The sequence below is a fragment of the Gossypium arboreum genome, chromosome 4 (assembly GCF_025698485.1).
Source record: "Gossypium arboreum isolate Shixiya-1 chromosome 4, ASM2569848v2, whole genome shotgun sequence".
NCBI classification, from domain to species: Eukaryota; Viridiplantae; Streptophyta; class Magnoliopsida; order Malvales; family Malvaceae; genus Gossypium; species Gossypium arboreum.
The window spans coordinates 35,174,457-35,189,568 of NC_069073.1; the positions used below are offsets into that span (position 1 = coordinate 35,174,457).

Here is a 15,112-nt window from a genome sequence, read left to right on the forward strand (position 1 = left end):
TATAAAAACAAAATGATACATTTATTTATTTAAATATATACATAAACGTGCATAATTACACCAAATTAAAATTGATGTATCAAATTATCGGTTATGGCGCTCGACTTGGAGCTCAATTATTTAATTGATTTTTAAGAATGAAAGAAACCATTTTTACTGTGTTGGAAATTGCATGTATAATTCTGACTGAAAATCAAAGAGAAAGAAACAGGGTATCAAAACAAGGTGGGTAAGCCATAATATGTTCAAGCACCCCTGCGTGGATGCATGCATTCTAAACCATTATTGCTCATCTCATAAATAGCAGGTTCCAAATAATCACATACACTCCACTTTATAAGAATATTACCATGGAACCTTCACATTGCATTACTATCATCACAAGTTTTAAAGCCTCTTAACAACACCCAACTTCCATCCACATTGGCAATGAAGAGCAAATATACAAGAATATGATTCAGTGTATAGCCAAAATGACTATGATTCTTGTGCGAATGCAAGTCAAGTTACCTTTGTTTCAGTCGAATTAAACCGGGGATTTATGCTTATGGCATGACGCAAGCTTTGCGGCTCGCTCACAGATGATCTTATGACACATGAAATTTCAATGTCCGTTATATGGATTCATTTAATGGGTGGCTTTCCGTGCTGGCTCTCTCCATGATCTCTTTCTACACTTCCATTCGAACATAAACAATCAACAAACACAAACAAAATGAGTCAAGAAACAATGTGGCTTCTCATGCAAAATGGCAACCCATACTCGAATATGTTCTCTCTCTATTTTATTCCAAATATGTGCAATACTAAAACACATGAACTTTTATACGAGTTGTATAGTTTAAAATAACCTGTACTCATTGAATTTTACCTGGATGACTTTTGTGATAATCCCGGGACCCTGCTATTTCAACAAAAAAGAACAGTTATGAGAAAAAAAAACTATGTTGCTCTGAATCTTCATTTCTTTTAAGTACTTGTGTCCAACGCCTATGTTCAACGCATTTTGGTTGCATGAGTATGAGATATAACCCTTCAAATACCCCTCCAATTACATGGAAAAAACTTTCAAAATTTTTTTTGAAGACACCCATTTTGGACACATTCATATCTGCTACCCAAAACTTGAATTCGAAAAACATAGGAAAACAACACAGTTTAAAATCCCAGGTCCCTAATGCCGTCATAAAAAAGATACGCACCTCAAACTTTTTCTCAATCCATGATATTCCTTCGAAACATTTTGATTTGAGAGATTCCCATGGCTGAGGAACTTTAATAGTCTCCACGTGCTGTAGAACTCTCAAGCTATCTGCAAAAAGAGTGTATTGTTTCAATTGATTTTATTGTTTAAATCTTCAGCCTTAAATACAAATCAAAGCCTAGCGATTTAATTCAGCATATTATCAGATCCTAATTGTTTCTTTTCATTTTCTATGAAGCATCCATGTCCAACACCTGGATCCAACACACATTTATGGAGGTATAATTCCCAAACCTTCGATAAAAAGATTAAACTACCTAGCAGGTCCATGTACCATAGGCTGAAGAGAACATTAGTACCTCTACTTCAAAGGTGAACAATTTAGCCCTTTTACATTTGATTTTGAAGCAAATTTGTAAATTTTAAATGCAGTACCCTTAACATTTAAAAATGCTGACTTTGTTTTAAAGAAACATAAGAAGAAAAATTCAACATTTTCTAAAACATGATAAGTACTAAATAGCTCGTTTCTTCACTGTCATTTTAAAACACAAGTATTTCTTGAACAGCAGTGTTTTCTCAGTCACTTTAAAACAATTTTACCTATTGCTTACGTGCATTTGCATGTACAATGCTGAAAAATGATGGCAAATCCAAACAAAAAATTATAAAATAGAAAATAGTTTACTGGTAACAAATGCCTCTTCCCAAAGTCGATGTTTTTCCCATGATGGTGCAACTTCACAAACTGGGATGCCTTTGCTATGGCATACTCTGCACGGATCGGATTGGACAGTTCACAATTTAGCACAGAAGATCATAGTAGATGCATATTATTTGTTTAATTCTAGTAGATTGAATTACTCGTATCTGCCATCCATGTCTGACACATTTGGACATGACTGAAAATATGACCTTCCAAGAATCTTTCAAATTCATGAAAATGTTTGAAAAAAATTGAGTAGACTTATGTTTGTATCCTACACTTATACCACTGATCCACCTCAAGAGCGCTGCACCAGCAATCAATCATGTAAGAATCTAAGATCTTTACAAGGTTTGGATACGAGTAATTTAGTAGAGGGCTTACCAGCTTCGAAGTCAACATGCCATTGACACAAAATAGAAATGATACTGAATGAACATAGTAAATTCTATGTAACTTTGATTCTTCATTTTCTTATAGTACATTTGACACATTTTCGGACATTAAATATGAGAATATGATCTTCAAATACATGAAAAAAACTAAAATAAAAATTAATATAAGCGCATCTGACACACCTATATCTAACAAACACCCAAATCCAACTGACATAAGTTAAATTTTATATGAAGCAAAGACTTTAGTTGAATGATTCCTTTCAGATAACAAAGAACAAATAAAAGAAAATTGAATTTCAAATATGAGAGAAGAGCTTACTCAATTACCAGTTGCCGAATAACACCGGGAAGAACACCATCGGAAACAGGCGCCGTCTGTACTTCAACGGAATACACATTATTGTAGCCATCCAGGTATTTCCCCTCTGCTTCACTCTTATCCTAAAAGCAAATGCCATAGGAGAATACAGATAATAAAATTAAGAGAAGAAGAAAGGAAGCACATAAACACCCATAGCTACACCAACACAACACAGAATGAAAATCGCTATAAAATAGTCGTAAAATATCATGAAAATCCATATTTTTCTACAATTCAGCCAGGCTCTTAGATTGTTAGACCTATGTTTCTTAGACCTGGGTATGAGTATCATATACAAGTGTGTATCAAATATGTTTTTTTTTCCTATGTTTTTCTATGTATTTGATGAATCCAAATCATATCCACATAATCATATCCACATACCCATATCTGAATATGCATTGGACACAAATCTCGAACAAAAGTACTTCAAGAAAAATGAAAAACTGGAACAACATAGGTCAAACTACTATCTTAATCTTTCTCCTAAAGTTGGCATCTAAAACCAGAAAATCATTCGATGCATGAAACATATACTCCCAATATAATGCTTAGAGCAAACAAGTCATTCACATAATTCTATGTTTCTGGCAATTGTATGAGTGTCCAGCACTGATATGTGCAAATTTCTTTTTCTTCTAAATTTTCCAAATACAAGGGTCATATCATATCCCCCATACTTATTGTTGAGAAAGTCTTGGATACAAGTGTTGAATACAAGTATTTTAAGAAAAATAGTGTCAAAGTACCCTATATAAACCCTTCCAAGTGTAGGTTCTGAATTCTTGAATACTTACCCTTTGGCATATGACAAAGAAGTTTGTAATGCAGCCTTCAAGTATTCGATCACCATCGTTAGACAACAAGAGCTCAGTCACTGAAGGAGGCCTCAATTTCTCCAATGGCTTCCTTAACCTATGCAGAATGTAAAGTTGTCAAATCGAAAGTTCATCACAAAATATCGAAAAGATATAAAGAAAACCAAAAAGTTCACATATATACGCATATATATATAATTATCTTGGTCCAACTCTTCATATTTCTATCCGATATCCATGTCCAATGCATACCCTGGCATTGATATTTCTATCCGATATACATAGAAATTTTGGGAAAAATTGTGCATACCCATGTTGGACATATATTTATAATTGACTCTCACATCCAAGTCCGACTAACATAAATTATCCACCAAAAAGAAAGACGAAACAACCTCAATAAGTCAATTTACGTTTTTCTTCCACCTGCATCTTAAATTTTCACATTTTCATGAAAATCTCAACTTATTTTCTTCCAAATGCAACTTGGCAATATCATACACCAACAACACATGAAAAATGTAACTAAAACATATTGCAGATGTAAAAGTAACATGAAAAAGATATGGATATATGAATGTATCAAAATGATTTAATTGTGAAATGTTCCCAAGAAATTTATAGAAATATTAAAAATTTTAAATATGATTATGACAATAAATAAATAAAGACAGGATACTAATACAAGAATTACAAGCAATTCTAACCTTACCCAATCTGAATACTTAGCATCGGCAAGATCCCTTCCGTGACCCACCAAAGCCAAATGTGCTCCACTTTCTTCTATCCCAAACACAGGAGGAATATAACTCCCTATATGCAAATGAAGATCAAGAACCTGAAAAACTCCTTTATCATCATCATCATCACCACCACCACCAACATTCTTCATTGCCTTCAGCTTCTCGATATCCCCAGAAACAAGAGCAGTAACCGCCAACTCCTCCCCTTTAGACCTCTCCTTGAGAGCAATGGGTAAAACTTGACTCAATGAATTACTAACCAATGACCGAATCCTTGACTCCCATTTCAATGCAGTGACAGGAAAAGGAGAAAATAACAATGGGCTTTTCTTGTTCGTCTTGAATATGAGTTCTGGGTTTGAATTTAGTAGAATTCTTGTAGAATTCGACAATCTTTTTAAATGTCTCTCCCAAAACAAAAGGGTTGTTCCATTTTCATGCGTTCTAGTTGTTGTGTAAGATCCTGAGAGTGGGAAAAGTTAATTTAATTAAGTGTTTTGCAAATTTTCAGTAAGATTTTTCTTCTTTTTTTTTGTTGACTGAAAAAGAATGGAAAGAGATGGAAATGGGTTTGGGTTTTAGTACCTGGAAGGGATTCAAGGAAAGTAGTGATGGGAGGAGCATCGGAGGAGCAAGAAAGGACGCCCTTGCTGTAGAGAAATCTCATGCTGTCCATCTTTTGCTCTGGCAGCGTTGGACAGATAAATTGAAGTGTTATTAGTAGATTGGGTTCGGGTTAAAAAAACTAAAGGTAAACAAGTGAGAAATAAAAATAAAATGGAGCAACATAAATGATACAATTATACAAATAAATAGGCAAATGCCTAATTTATTTTTTTTTAATTAGGCTCTTAAGTCATTTTCTTTTTTTAAATGGAGAGAAATAGGATGTTTTTGAAGGATTAAAATAAAGAGAGGATGAAGGATAGAATTTAAAATTGCATGTTCTTTGATGGCAGGTTAGATTGATAGGTAAGAAAGTAGAAACTAGATTTTAGGCTTTGTTATGGCTTTGGGCTTGGGCTTGGTTTTTGTGTAAGAATGGGTTTGGATATTGGGTTTAAGATATTTGGGTTTGGGGTTAATTTTCTATACTAAAAATTTGTATTTATAAAATATGAAAATATATGCATATATAACCGAGTTAGGTTTGGGTTTCAAAAATTCTATTCAAAGCTCAACCCGAATAGAAAACGGGCTGACATTTTTACCCAAGCTCATTTTTCAGGCTTTGTTTACTTGTCCAAACTTTCTCATATTTCGAGCATGTCTTTTGACTTGGGTAAGTAACTCAACCTTTGGACAACTCTGATGCCACCCTATTTATGGGCAACCCCAACTTGATCCTACTATTAGAAATGTCCCACATGGATGGCTAGGATCAATTATAGCCTAATATATCTCCCTAAGGCGTTTTTTTTTGCCTTCTAAGGCGATTTAAGGCCATTTTAAGCCATTCTCATGCACCCTAGCCCATTCTAGGCACTTCTGGTAAGTACTGGAAGGTTCCAATCGATTCTAGTGCTTCTCTTGCGCTCCATGCCCTTCTAGCATACCCAAGGCAGTTTTGGCGTGCTTGCTCACCTAGCCCTACTAACTTGGTTTTAACTCCCTAGCAACCCAATTCTCCTTTATCCATTGCTGCTTACGAGTTTTCTCAATTCTAGAGGGTTCCTTAAGTTGCACCACCATTCTGAATGCTTTTCCAATCTTCTAAAGACTTCTCCTACCTCTAGAAGCTTAGCCACCCTTATTAGAGGCCCAAACCCTTGATATCTCGAGAACTCTTCTAGTGTCTTGGTTGGCATTTTTTAACCTCATTGGCACTCCTATTTGCCTTCCTCGGTCTCAACACATGGTAATATGACACCAGCTTATCACATACTTCATAAATCCATTCATAAGGGAAATTGGGATTATCAATACTTGAAGAGTACATGAAAAAAAATCTCAATAGTCTCAATGATACAGGTTCAAATTTTGATTCAAGTAATTAAGAAATTAGTCAAGGATCAAGAAATCATGATAAAAGGTATATGTTAAATGCTAGAAAGAGAATAACCCAACAAATATGGAATGTTCAAGTAATTATATAAAATTGCATATAATGTTTGCTTCTCTTGTTACTTTTATCAATGATCATATTGTCTCGACTCCTTTTTAAATTAACATATGATTATTTGATTTTAATTTTACTTCTTGTTTAAAAAAATTCTCAAGTATTATTGATAACATTTTTATAATAATTAACATTTAAAAAATTGTAACTATGTAATTATAATTTACATTACCAAACATAATCTAATGAATCACAATGTTATACCATGTGGGAATTTATAATTCCTCATAATTACAAGTGAATATAATTAATGCCCAAATAATTACACTTTCATCTAATTAATTTGTGGTACCCAAATCTACTCTTAGGGTGTCTTAGTTTCACGGAAAATGTTTTATGCATTTCCCTATGATTGTTTCATGGAAAAATAACTTGTTCAATGGAAAATAATTTACAGGAAATAAGTCTCTTTTCTTGTAATTGATTTATCCTTTTGAAACTGGTAAGTCATTTTCTAAAGAGTTCTTTTGTGAGTAATTTTATTTTTATATAAAAATTAAATTGAATCAAGTCTAATATTATTATATTAATATTTTAATTTTAATTTTAAACATATTTAAAAATATTAAATGTTGATATAAAATATTATAATTTTAATATGATTAAACATACATACTTAATTGTTTATAATATAATAAATAATTATTTTAATAAATTATTTAATTTTATAATTTTATTTTAATAATTAAAATTTTGAAAATAATAATGTTAAATTTTAAGTAATATTCTTAATATATTATCGAAAAATATTTATATTAATATTTTAATAATAAATATAAATTACAATCTACAAATATTTAATAATAGATGTTTTATAATATAAAATATGATTAATTTAATTAAATCAAATATGAGTATTTGTTTAAACCATTCTTCACTTTATTTATTCCTACCAATTCTAATGCGTCATTTTCCACTCATAATAAATTAAAATTTAATTTACAATTTTATTATTAAGTTTATATATGATAATGTTACTATAATATTTTGTAACAAATATATTTATGTTGTGTTTATTTCACTAAGAATAATTTTTAGAAAATAATTTTTAAGAAAATTTATTTAACAATAAAAATATTTTTCACAGAATCATCTAAATACTAAAAATGATGACTTTTCAAAACAATCCATTTTCTAAAAGTTATTTTTGAATGCTTCTCTTAGAAAAACAAAAGCAACGTTAAAAGTTACATATATTCTCAATTGATAATTAAAATTATTAATAAATTAAAATAATGATTAGAATTATTTTAATTTAAAATATTATACATTCTTAACAATTATCATTCCAAAAATGCTCCTGATTTGTTTAGTTTTTGAATGGTTATTATTCTAAAGTTAAAGGTTCATCTAAAATTTAATAAGGTTTAAATAAAAATATTAAACCTAAAAATAGATTTAAACAAAAAATTAAACTCGTTTAAAATATGAGTCATCTTTTAACTTAAATATTCAAGGCCCAAGTTCAACTCAATCTATTTTTAAGTTTATAATATTTTATATTATGTTAATTTTATATATTATATAATTTATAACACAAAAATAAATTTATACAGAATATATAATATCACTCTAATGCAAACATTAAAATAATATTAGTATAACTATATAAAAAATTATTATATATTCAATTAAAATAATATAAATATTTTTAAAAATTACATGAACAATCTTAAAATAGATTTGGTTTGACCTTTTGTAAATATAAACGAGTTTAAACAGAATTTTACATTCATATTTCAAATCAGCTAGACTTAAGCAACATAAAATATATTAGTATCTTGCATAAATTCAATCCAAGCTAGGCCAATGAACACCTCACTTTTTTTTCTACCTTTCTTTGGGGTTGAAAGAAAAGAAATGGAAAGGAAAAAAAGAACTTAATTAAAAAAAAAAAACAATTGGGCTATTTTTAATTTGTTTAACATACTATAAATTATTATTCAGTAAAAAATAAAAAGAAAATGGGAGAAAAAATAAAGAATAGAGAAAATGTGTTAAATTTTGTATTAATATTTTTATATTTAAAATAAAATTTACTGTTTTGTAGGCTAAGATTTATTTTATATATTATTTTAATATGTTCATTGCAGTTTTAATTATTCTTCTAACTCAACACATATGTCATGTTTATTAATAAATTTAAAAAAGTAATTTATTCAACATGTTAGGAAATTTTAATATTTAAATAATTTATTTAAAGTGATTGATCTACAAACTAACCCTCGCATTAGCTTATTATACCTGATTAAAAATTATAATATATTTAATTTTTATAATAATAAATTTTAATTTACAATTAATTTTACCTTAATTAACTAAAATTTTATAGGAAAATTAGAAACCCCAGCGGAAGCGGGGATTAAAACTAGCGCTTCAACAGGAAACTTTTCAACCCAAATCTCTCAAGGCCTAATCCAAAAAATATTCCTAAATAGATTTTATTTTATTATTTATCCAAATTTTCATTTTTTTTTAAAGGAAATCAAGACAACTTCACATTGGTTATAAATTCTGGTACCCTTTTTCTTAAAAAAGGACGTAGTACGTCCTAACACATTTCTTTACTGCCAAATTTAGCCTCGTTACCGTAAACAAATAACCCTTTTTAAAGAAATTTTACTTAGTTTATTCAAACTCTTGGCATGAAAGTTTGTAGTACATTCCTTTTAATAAAATTTTAAAATTAAGTAAAACTTTCATTGAAGGAATATACTAAAACACTTTCATGCCAAGAGTTTGAATAAACTACCATTGATAATGCAAAGGACTGCCCTGACTCTTCGGCTTCTTTGGAGCACTCAGTTCCGAAACATTTTTGAACATGAGAATAAGATATGACCCTCCAGAACCATTTAAAAGAAAATCCATGTCGAACAAATACAAGTTACACCCAAATCCAATGATTGGATTGTGAAGCTTATTTGTCAACTAAAGATGTTTGCATGAAGAGGCTACAAGAAGCAAAACTTGACTAACATTAATGAGCCAAAATAAGGTGCACGACAGAACATCTTTCCAGTTTCAAACAAATTGTTTCTCGTTCCCGGTTAAACGTTAGGTTTACACACTCTTAATGCTTCAAGATTCTATGGAGTTTTATGCTAACCCTTCAAGAAAAATGGATTCTCAAGATGAAGCTGGATTACCTGGTTCCTGAATTTGAATGGATGTTCTTGACAAACTAGCTTCAAGTTCATTCAGCTCATCCATGTTAAGTTCATCATCGTCGTCGTCATCATCAAGAAGGATATCTTCAGAATCAGCAGCTGCACTAGCTGTGCCACTCGGCCCAGCTGCCGTTGTGTCATCCTTGCCCTGAAATTGAAGACACTGAAAGTGAGCTGAGAAGAAATATATGAAATGCATTTTAAGTTTTCATGATCCTCATCCTCAGTAAATATACGAGTTTCTACCCACTGTAAAACAGATGATTTTAGCATGTTTCCAATAAAAATTTGATGTCTGAGATCAAAGATAAATAACAGATTCTGTTTCAATCAAAGCTCAAAAGCATTGCAAATCCAAAGAACCCCCCAATGGTGAAGTCTCCTATAACCAACACATGGAATAATCCACAACCTGCTTCATAGTAGCTATATGTTACTCTTAACTCTTCATTTTTCTTGAAGATCAGGACACAAATGTAAGTTTATCATATCCGACAGTTATGCCCAAGTCTAGTTAATATAGCATAGCTGGATAGTTCAATTGTCATATTAACAGTTGCACCACCAATGAATGTTTAGAGAACAAATCAAATAATGAGTTTCCAATATTTCAATACATGGCTACACTGTGAAACACACGATAAATCCAGCACTTCATGTCTAACATGCCACATACAATAATAAATAAGCATGTCCACAAAACTCTTCATTTTTCTTGAAGTGCCAGTGTTCATGTTTATTTGGACATGAATATGATGATGTGATCCTCCAAAGACCCTCCATATACAAGGAGAATCTTGGAAAAACATTAAACTTACACATGCCTGATACCCACCATCGGAGTCCAATTAACATAGCTTGTGGATATAAAGTATCTAGAGTTCTAGATGCATGTTCTGTTGTGTTCCAAAGCAGGCAGGTATTAAAATCAAAGAAAAATAAGAAAATTTACAAGGCTCAAGGTTGCTGTTCCTCCGACGCAAAAAATGTCTCCCATATAGGGCTTTTTGTGCATGTGTGCATTGAGGTAGGCAAGTGGAGATAGTGATGGCAAAATAATCCAGACCCATCAGATTCTGATTCAACCGACTCTATAGGATGGGTTTTCTTATCGGGTTTGATGTGATGTGGATTCTCAATTAAATTTTGGATTCAGGCTGGCAGGTATTCAATTGAATTTTGGGTTTGGGTAGGGTGGGCTTAAATCAAACATGCCCAAGAAAATTACCAAAATACCCCTATTTAATTTTATAACTATTTTATACAATTTAATTAGGTTTCTTTTCCATTTTAAGACTTTACAAATTTGAACTATTTTTTTACCAATTTTGATTAGGTTTTCTTAATTTGTATATATGTATCTTATTTGATCTTGTAAAAATTAATAATATATAGAATTATGTAATATTTTGAGGCAGGGTGGGGTCTAGGAGTTTTCTTTCTTGGGATCAAGTTTGGGCATTAAAGTTTTTAATAAAGTCGAGTTCGGAGCGAGATGCATGAAAGTAGGGTCGGGTCGGGTCGCAAAAGACCACCTTGTCTTACCCCACTCTATTTCCATCCCTAGGTGGACAGAGAGGGAGATAGAAGAGCAATGTAGACCGGCTACTGACTAGAAAAACAAGTTTTTGGCTGACAGAGTTATCAATGGTAACAAAGATTAATGGTATAAGAATTACCTTCTGCTCAGTATCCTCAGGTTCTTCTCTATGGTATGCCTCATACGCCTCAGCATCATCCACAAATAAACTTGCATCCGATAGAAACAATTCACGACCACTGAAATTGACAAACAAATAAATAAGATTGCTCAAATGGTAGATGCTAACACAGATCAACCAGCAGGAAGATAATACCTCATGCGATCATTCTTAGCCCTGTCTGCTCGTTGTGCAGCCAAACTAACCTCTCTTTCTTCCATCTTTTTCGTCTTCCATTGCATAAATAGCTCGGTAGTCATTGGTGTCGATGACGTTGTTTTAGAACGCTGAAAAAACAGAAACAATTACACAATGATCAAATACCAGTACAAAAAACAATAACTAGTTTACACATACGAGTTAAATGGTCCTTTGATTGAGGGAAGAAAGAAAAAAAGAAAAGGATCAAATCAGAACTTCGCCACAAAAATAAGATAATTTACCTGGTTTTCAATCTCTTCCTCAATAGTAATCTTCTCACTCTCTTCCTCCAAAAGAGCTTTCATTTGAGATTTCAAAACATATCCAGGTGGAAGGGCATGTCTGTAGTGACAATCCTTGCCACCATTTGGGCATACCCAGAACCAACCATACTGTTTCTTTTCAACAGCTTCCAGAAAGTGTTTGCACACCTGTGTCACAAGTATTATAAAAGTAAAGTTGAATTGGTACACATATCTAACCACATGAAGAAGTCAGATCACAAATAATAAATCTTCTCAAACATGAACAATAGAAAGACATGGGATTTGTTAAGAATGGCTTGTCAGTTGAGTTGAGAAGAATCAAAGCCAAAAGGGGAAATCAACTAAAACTATGTTAACAGAGTTGGTCATTAGCTGGTATTTAATTATGTTGCCCGACTCTTCATTCTTTTTGGAAATACCTGAGCCCAACAACTGTGTCTAATATGAGATTGGAGATAAGATCCGTCAAGGATTCTCAAAATTCACGGGGAAACATAGAAAAAGTTGAGCATGCTCGTGCCAGACACACATCTACATCCGGCACTCACACCCAAGTTCAAATAACATAGGTTTTATTCTTCCAAGTGAAAAAAAAAAAAACATTACCAGACAGAATTAACACTTAGTGATTATCATCATTGGGTGTACAAAAAACTGAGTCCACCCAATGAAACCTGATTGCCAATATAATTTTCTACCTTCTAAGTTTTTGCTCTTCATTACACTAAACTACTTCCAAAAGCATTATTAAATTGCTATACTTCAACGCAGAGGGAAGATACAAGAGAGCAGAGCAGAAATTTTAAAATATAAACAGTGGAATACAACCAACAGCTTATGAAATGAAAGATTGAGAAAGAAAGAGTTACATACAATCTCGGTGGGCTTATTCTGGTTATACTCTGTTTTCTTTGATTCAACAACCTTCTCAAGTGTCTCTTGATCCCAGTCCTCCATCGTTTCTTAAGGAAAACAACCCCAAAAAGAAATCAAAATCCCATTGGTACAGCAAAAAGTCAAATCATTGCATACTAACTATATGTTTATCAGTTACCTTGATCACGCTTATCACTGTAAATATCAATCTTCTCACCCTTCCGTTGAACATTCAAATCATGAGAGAACTTGCACTTAAACCCTTTCGTACATTGTCCTGCTTTAAAAAATTCGCACACTATGGACTTGGGATCCACTCCTATCCAATACACAACTTTCAGTTATCAACTAAAGGAACCCAGATTTTAAATATAAAACACAAAACAAACGGATAATTAAGCTCCAAAAACAAAAATTATACGTACCAGGAGGCACTTTTGGTTGTGTAACAGCAATTTTAAACAAATCATTTAACTCCTTCTCCCTAGCTTTCTCTTCTTCTTTCTTTTTCTGTTCATCATAACAATTTGCGAATTCTTTAAAGGAAGAATTTGGTCTCACAAATTAACCGGACACCAACTCAGGTAAAAAAAACCTAAAATCAATTTTACTTTTACCTTCTAATCTAAAAAGATTTAAACAAAATAACTTCCGCTCTTTAAAAACAAAACAAAACAAAAAAAATATCTAATCTCTCCTTAAAATACCATCCATTTCAAAAATTACTATTAATTTAAAATATAAATATATATTTAGATAAATATTTTTTAGATATAAAAATTTTAAATTACACAATTACCTCTTCATTCTTTAATTTAATGATTCTGAAACCTTTTTTGAGTTAGTCTCACTAAACTCAACTGAAAGTGTCACTTGATTGTGACACTAAACTCAAAGTTTGTGTCACTTCACTCGTGACACCATACCCAATTGAAATAGGTGCCACTTCACTTGTGATACTAAATTTAGTCAAAGTATTCCATTATAGCAATGAAATAAATAATAATTTTATTATTAGTATAGATGAGCTAAATGCATTGTATTTTCAAATATAACCATTGTTGTATAAAAAGTGCATTTCGAAAACACTTAGTTTTGTTCTAAATACCCAAAAAATTATCAGAACTAATATTTACTTCAACAGTCAATATTAAAATAAGCAAAAATTTAACATGGAACGAATTATCCAACGAATACCTATTCCTATAGAAACAAATAATCGTAAATTCATAAAAGTTAAAGAGTTTCCACAGAGAGAATTTATATTAAAAAGAATCTTGTTTTTTTTAAAAAAAGAGAAGGGCTTAAAACAAGCATTTACTTCAATATTCAATATCAAAATAAGTAAATAATAAACATAAAATGAATTTATAATGAATAATTATTTCATAACAGACTAAAATTGTGAATTCAAATATTTTGCTTTTGAGATAGAAAGACAGGTACCTTAGCAGCGACTTTAGACGGGTCGGCTTTGGGTTGAACGGACTGCTGGAGATTTTGAACATATTTCTGAACATTTTTGCTTTTGTTTTTGTTCTTCAATCCAAAGGTTTTGTCTTCAACCACTTTTTGCTTCTTCGCCAAATCGGCTTTCGATTTCCCTTGCTGCTTTGGTGGCATTGTTCCGGGAATCACCGAATCAGAAAAAGAAAATAATTAAATCGAAATTAATAAAAGAATGGGAGAAAATTTGAAACTTTATTTGCGGGCAGCGAGGGAAGATTTGGGAATTAGGGTTTTAAGAGAGTTCAATTTTATAGCGTGGAGAGTAGAGATTGAATTTGTTTTATTCAGCTCAATTTACGACTTTGTCCTCGCAAAAGGTTTTGAGCTTATGGTGCGTTTTTAGCTTTTTATTTTGGGTAAATAAACTATTATTAAATGGATACCGGATACATTATAATGATCATTAAATCGCTACTTAGAGCTTGTTTTATGTGAGCATTTAATCAGATTGAGTGATAAAATTTTTGAGTCATATTTTATTATCTTAAATTTATTTAAATTTTGTTTGAATTGAGTAAAATTGTTCTAATTAAATTAAAATTAAACATATTAAATTAAAATTTTATTATAGTATAACTAATTATATGTTAGAGTACATAAATTGAAACCATATATATTTGATTTTTTTAAGTAAAACAATTAAAAAAATACTCTAGTGTGATAAATTTGAATAATTAATTAACTTATTTAAATATCAAAATTATTATTTTAGAACATTTTAAATTTTAACTTTTTATATATCTTTTAGATTTTTATAATTTTTAAAATATATATATATATATATATAATTTTTGGAATTTTTATAAATATCTTGAATTTCAAAATTATTTTGAATTTTAAAAATTATTTAAACTTTTTGTAATTTTGTTGAGAAAGTGACCAATTTACTCATTTTCAAAATTGACAGAGATCAAAAGGATATTTTCATCAATCTATTATTCAAATTATTCGACTTATTTAAATTGTAAAATTCAACTCGACTCAAAAAACTCAAATTATTTATTTAAGTTGACTCAAATAACTCGAAATTCGAATTTTTTT

The 15,112-nt window shown here is 30.9% G+C and overlaps 2 protein-coding genes across 5 annotated transcripts; both read right to left on the bottom strand.

Annotated features, from left to right (window-relative positions):
• Nucleotides 1-230: 230 nt before the first annotated feature.
• Nucleotides 231-5,123, bottom strand: LOC108457955 (uncharacterized). Of its 4 annotated transcripts, none has more exons than XM_053026448.1 (8): nt 4,816-5,123; nt 4,195-4,693; nt 3,467-3,584; nt 2,628-2,749; nt 1,893-1,978; nt 1,203-1,312; nt 872-904; nt 231-676 (listed from the first exon to the last, which is right to left on the bottom strand). In XM_053026448.1, the coding sequence occupies exons 1-8, from the start codon at nt 4,904-4,906 to the stop codon at nt 629-631; spliced, it is 1,107 nt and encodes a 368-aa protein (XP_052882408.1). In that variant the 5' UTR covers nt 4,907-5,123; the 3' UTR covers nt 231-628. The 4 variants fall into 4 exon arrangements, with proteins under 4 accessions (XP_052882408.1, XP_052882407.1, XP_017612665.1 ...); XM_053026447.1 differs by having other exon boundaries at nt 231-671; nt 4,816-5,121; XM_017757176.2 differs by having other exon boundaries at nt 872-901; nt 4,816-5,107.
• A 4,041-nt stretch (nt 5,124-9,164) lies between these two features.
• On the bottom strand, nt 9,165-14,410 carry LOC108457731 (zinc finger CCCH domain-containing protein 11-like). Its single transcript, XM_017756827.2, has 8 exons — nt 14,009-14,410; nt 12,988-13,072; nt 12,741-12,881; nt 12,560-12,648; nt 11,663-11,851; nt 11,376-11,506; nt 11,199-11,298; nt 9,165-9,667 (listed from the first exon to the last, which is right to left on the bottom strand). Exons 1-8 carry the CDS (start codon nt 14,183-14,185, stop codon nt 9,479-9,481), a joined length of 1,101 nt encoding a protein of 366 aa, XP_017612316.1. The 5' UTR covers nt 14,186-14,410; the 3' UTR covers nt 9,165-9,478.
• Between the last annotated feature and the right edge of the window lie 702 nt (nt 14,411-15,112).

Excerpts from the sequence above, each read along its gene's own strand:
- LOC108457731 (XM_017756827.2), bottom strand. The coding sequence starts at position 14,185 with ATGCCACCAAAGCAGCAAGGGAAATCGAAAGCCGATTTGGCGAAGAAG. Across the intron at positions 11,299-11,375 it reads GCTAAGAATGATCGCATGAG|TGGTCGTGAATTGTTTCTAT; the intron begins GTATTATCTTCC and ends TGTCAATTTCAG. Across the intron at positions 9,668-11,198 it reads CTGAGGATACTGAGCAGAAG|GGCAAGGATGACACAACGGC; the intron begins GTAATTCTTATA and ends CTTCAATTTCAG.
- LOC108457955 (XM_053026447.1), bottom strand. The coding sequence starts at position 4,906 with ATGGACAGCATGAGATTTCTCTACAGCAAGGGCGTCCTTTCTTGCTCC. Across the intron at positions 905-1,202 it reads GGATTGAGAAAAAGTTTGAG|CAGGGTCCCGGGATTATCAC; the intron begins GTGCGTATCTTT and ends TTGTTGAAATAG. Across the intron at positions 672-871 it reads TTATCACAAAAGTCATCCAG|AAAGAGATCATGGAGAGAGC; the intron begins GTAAAATTCAAT and ends ATGGAAGTGTAG.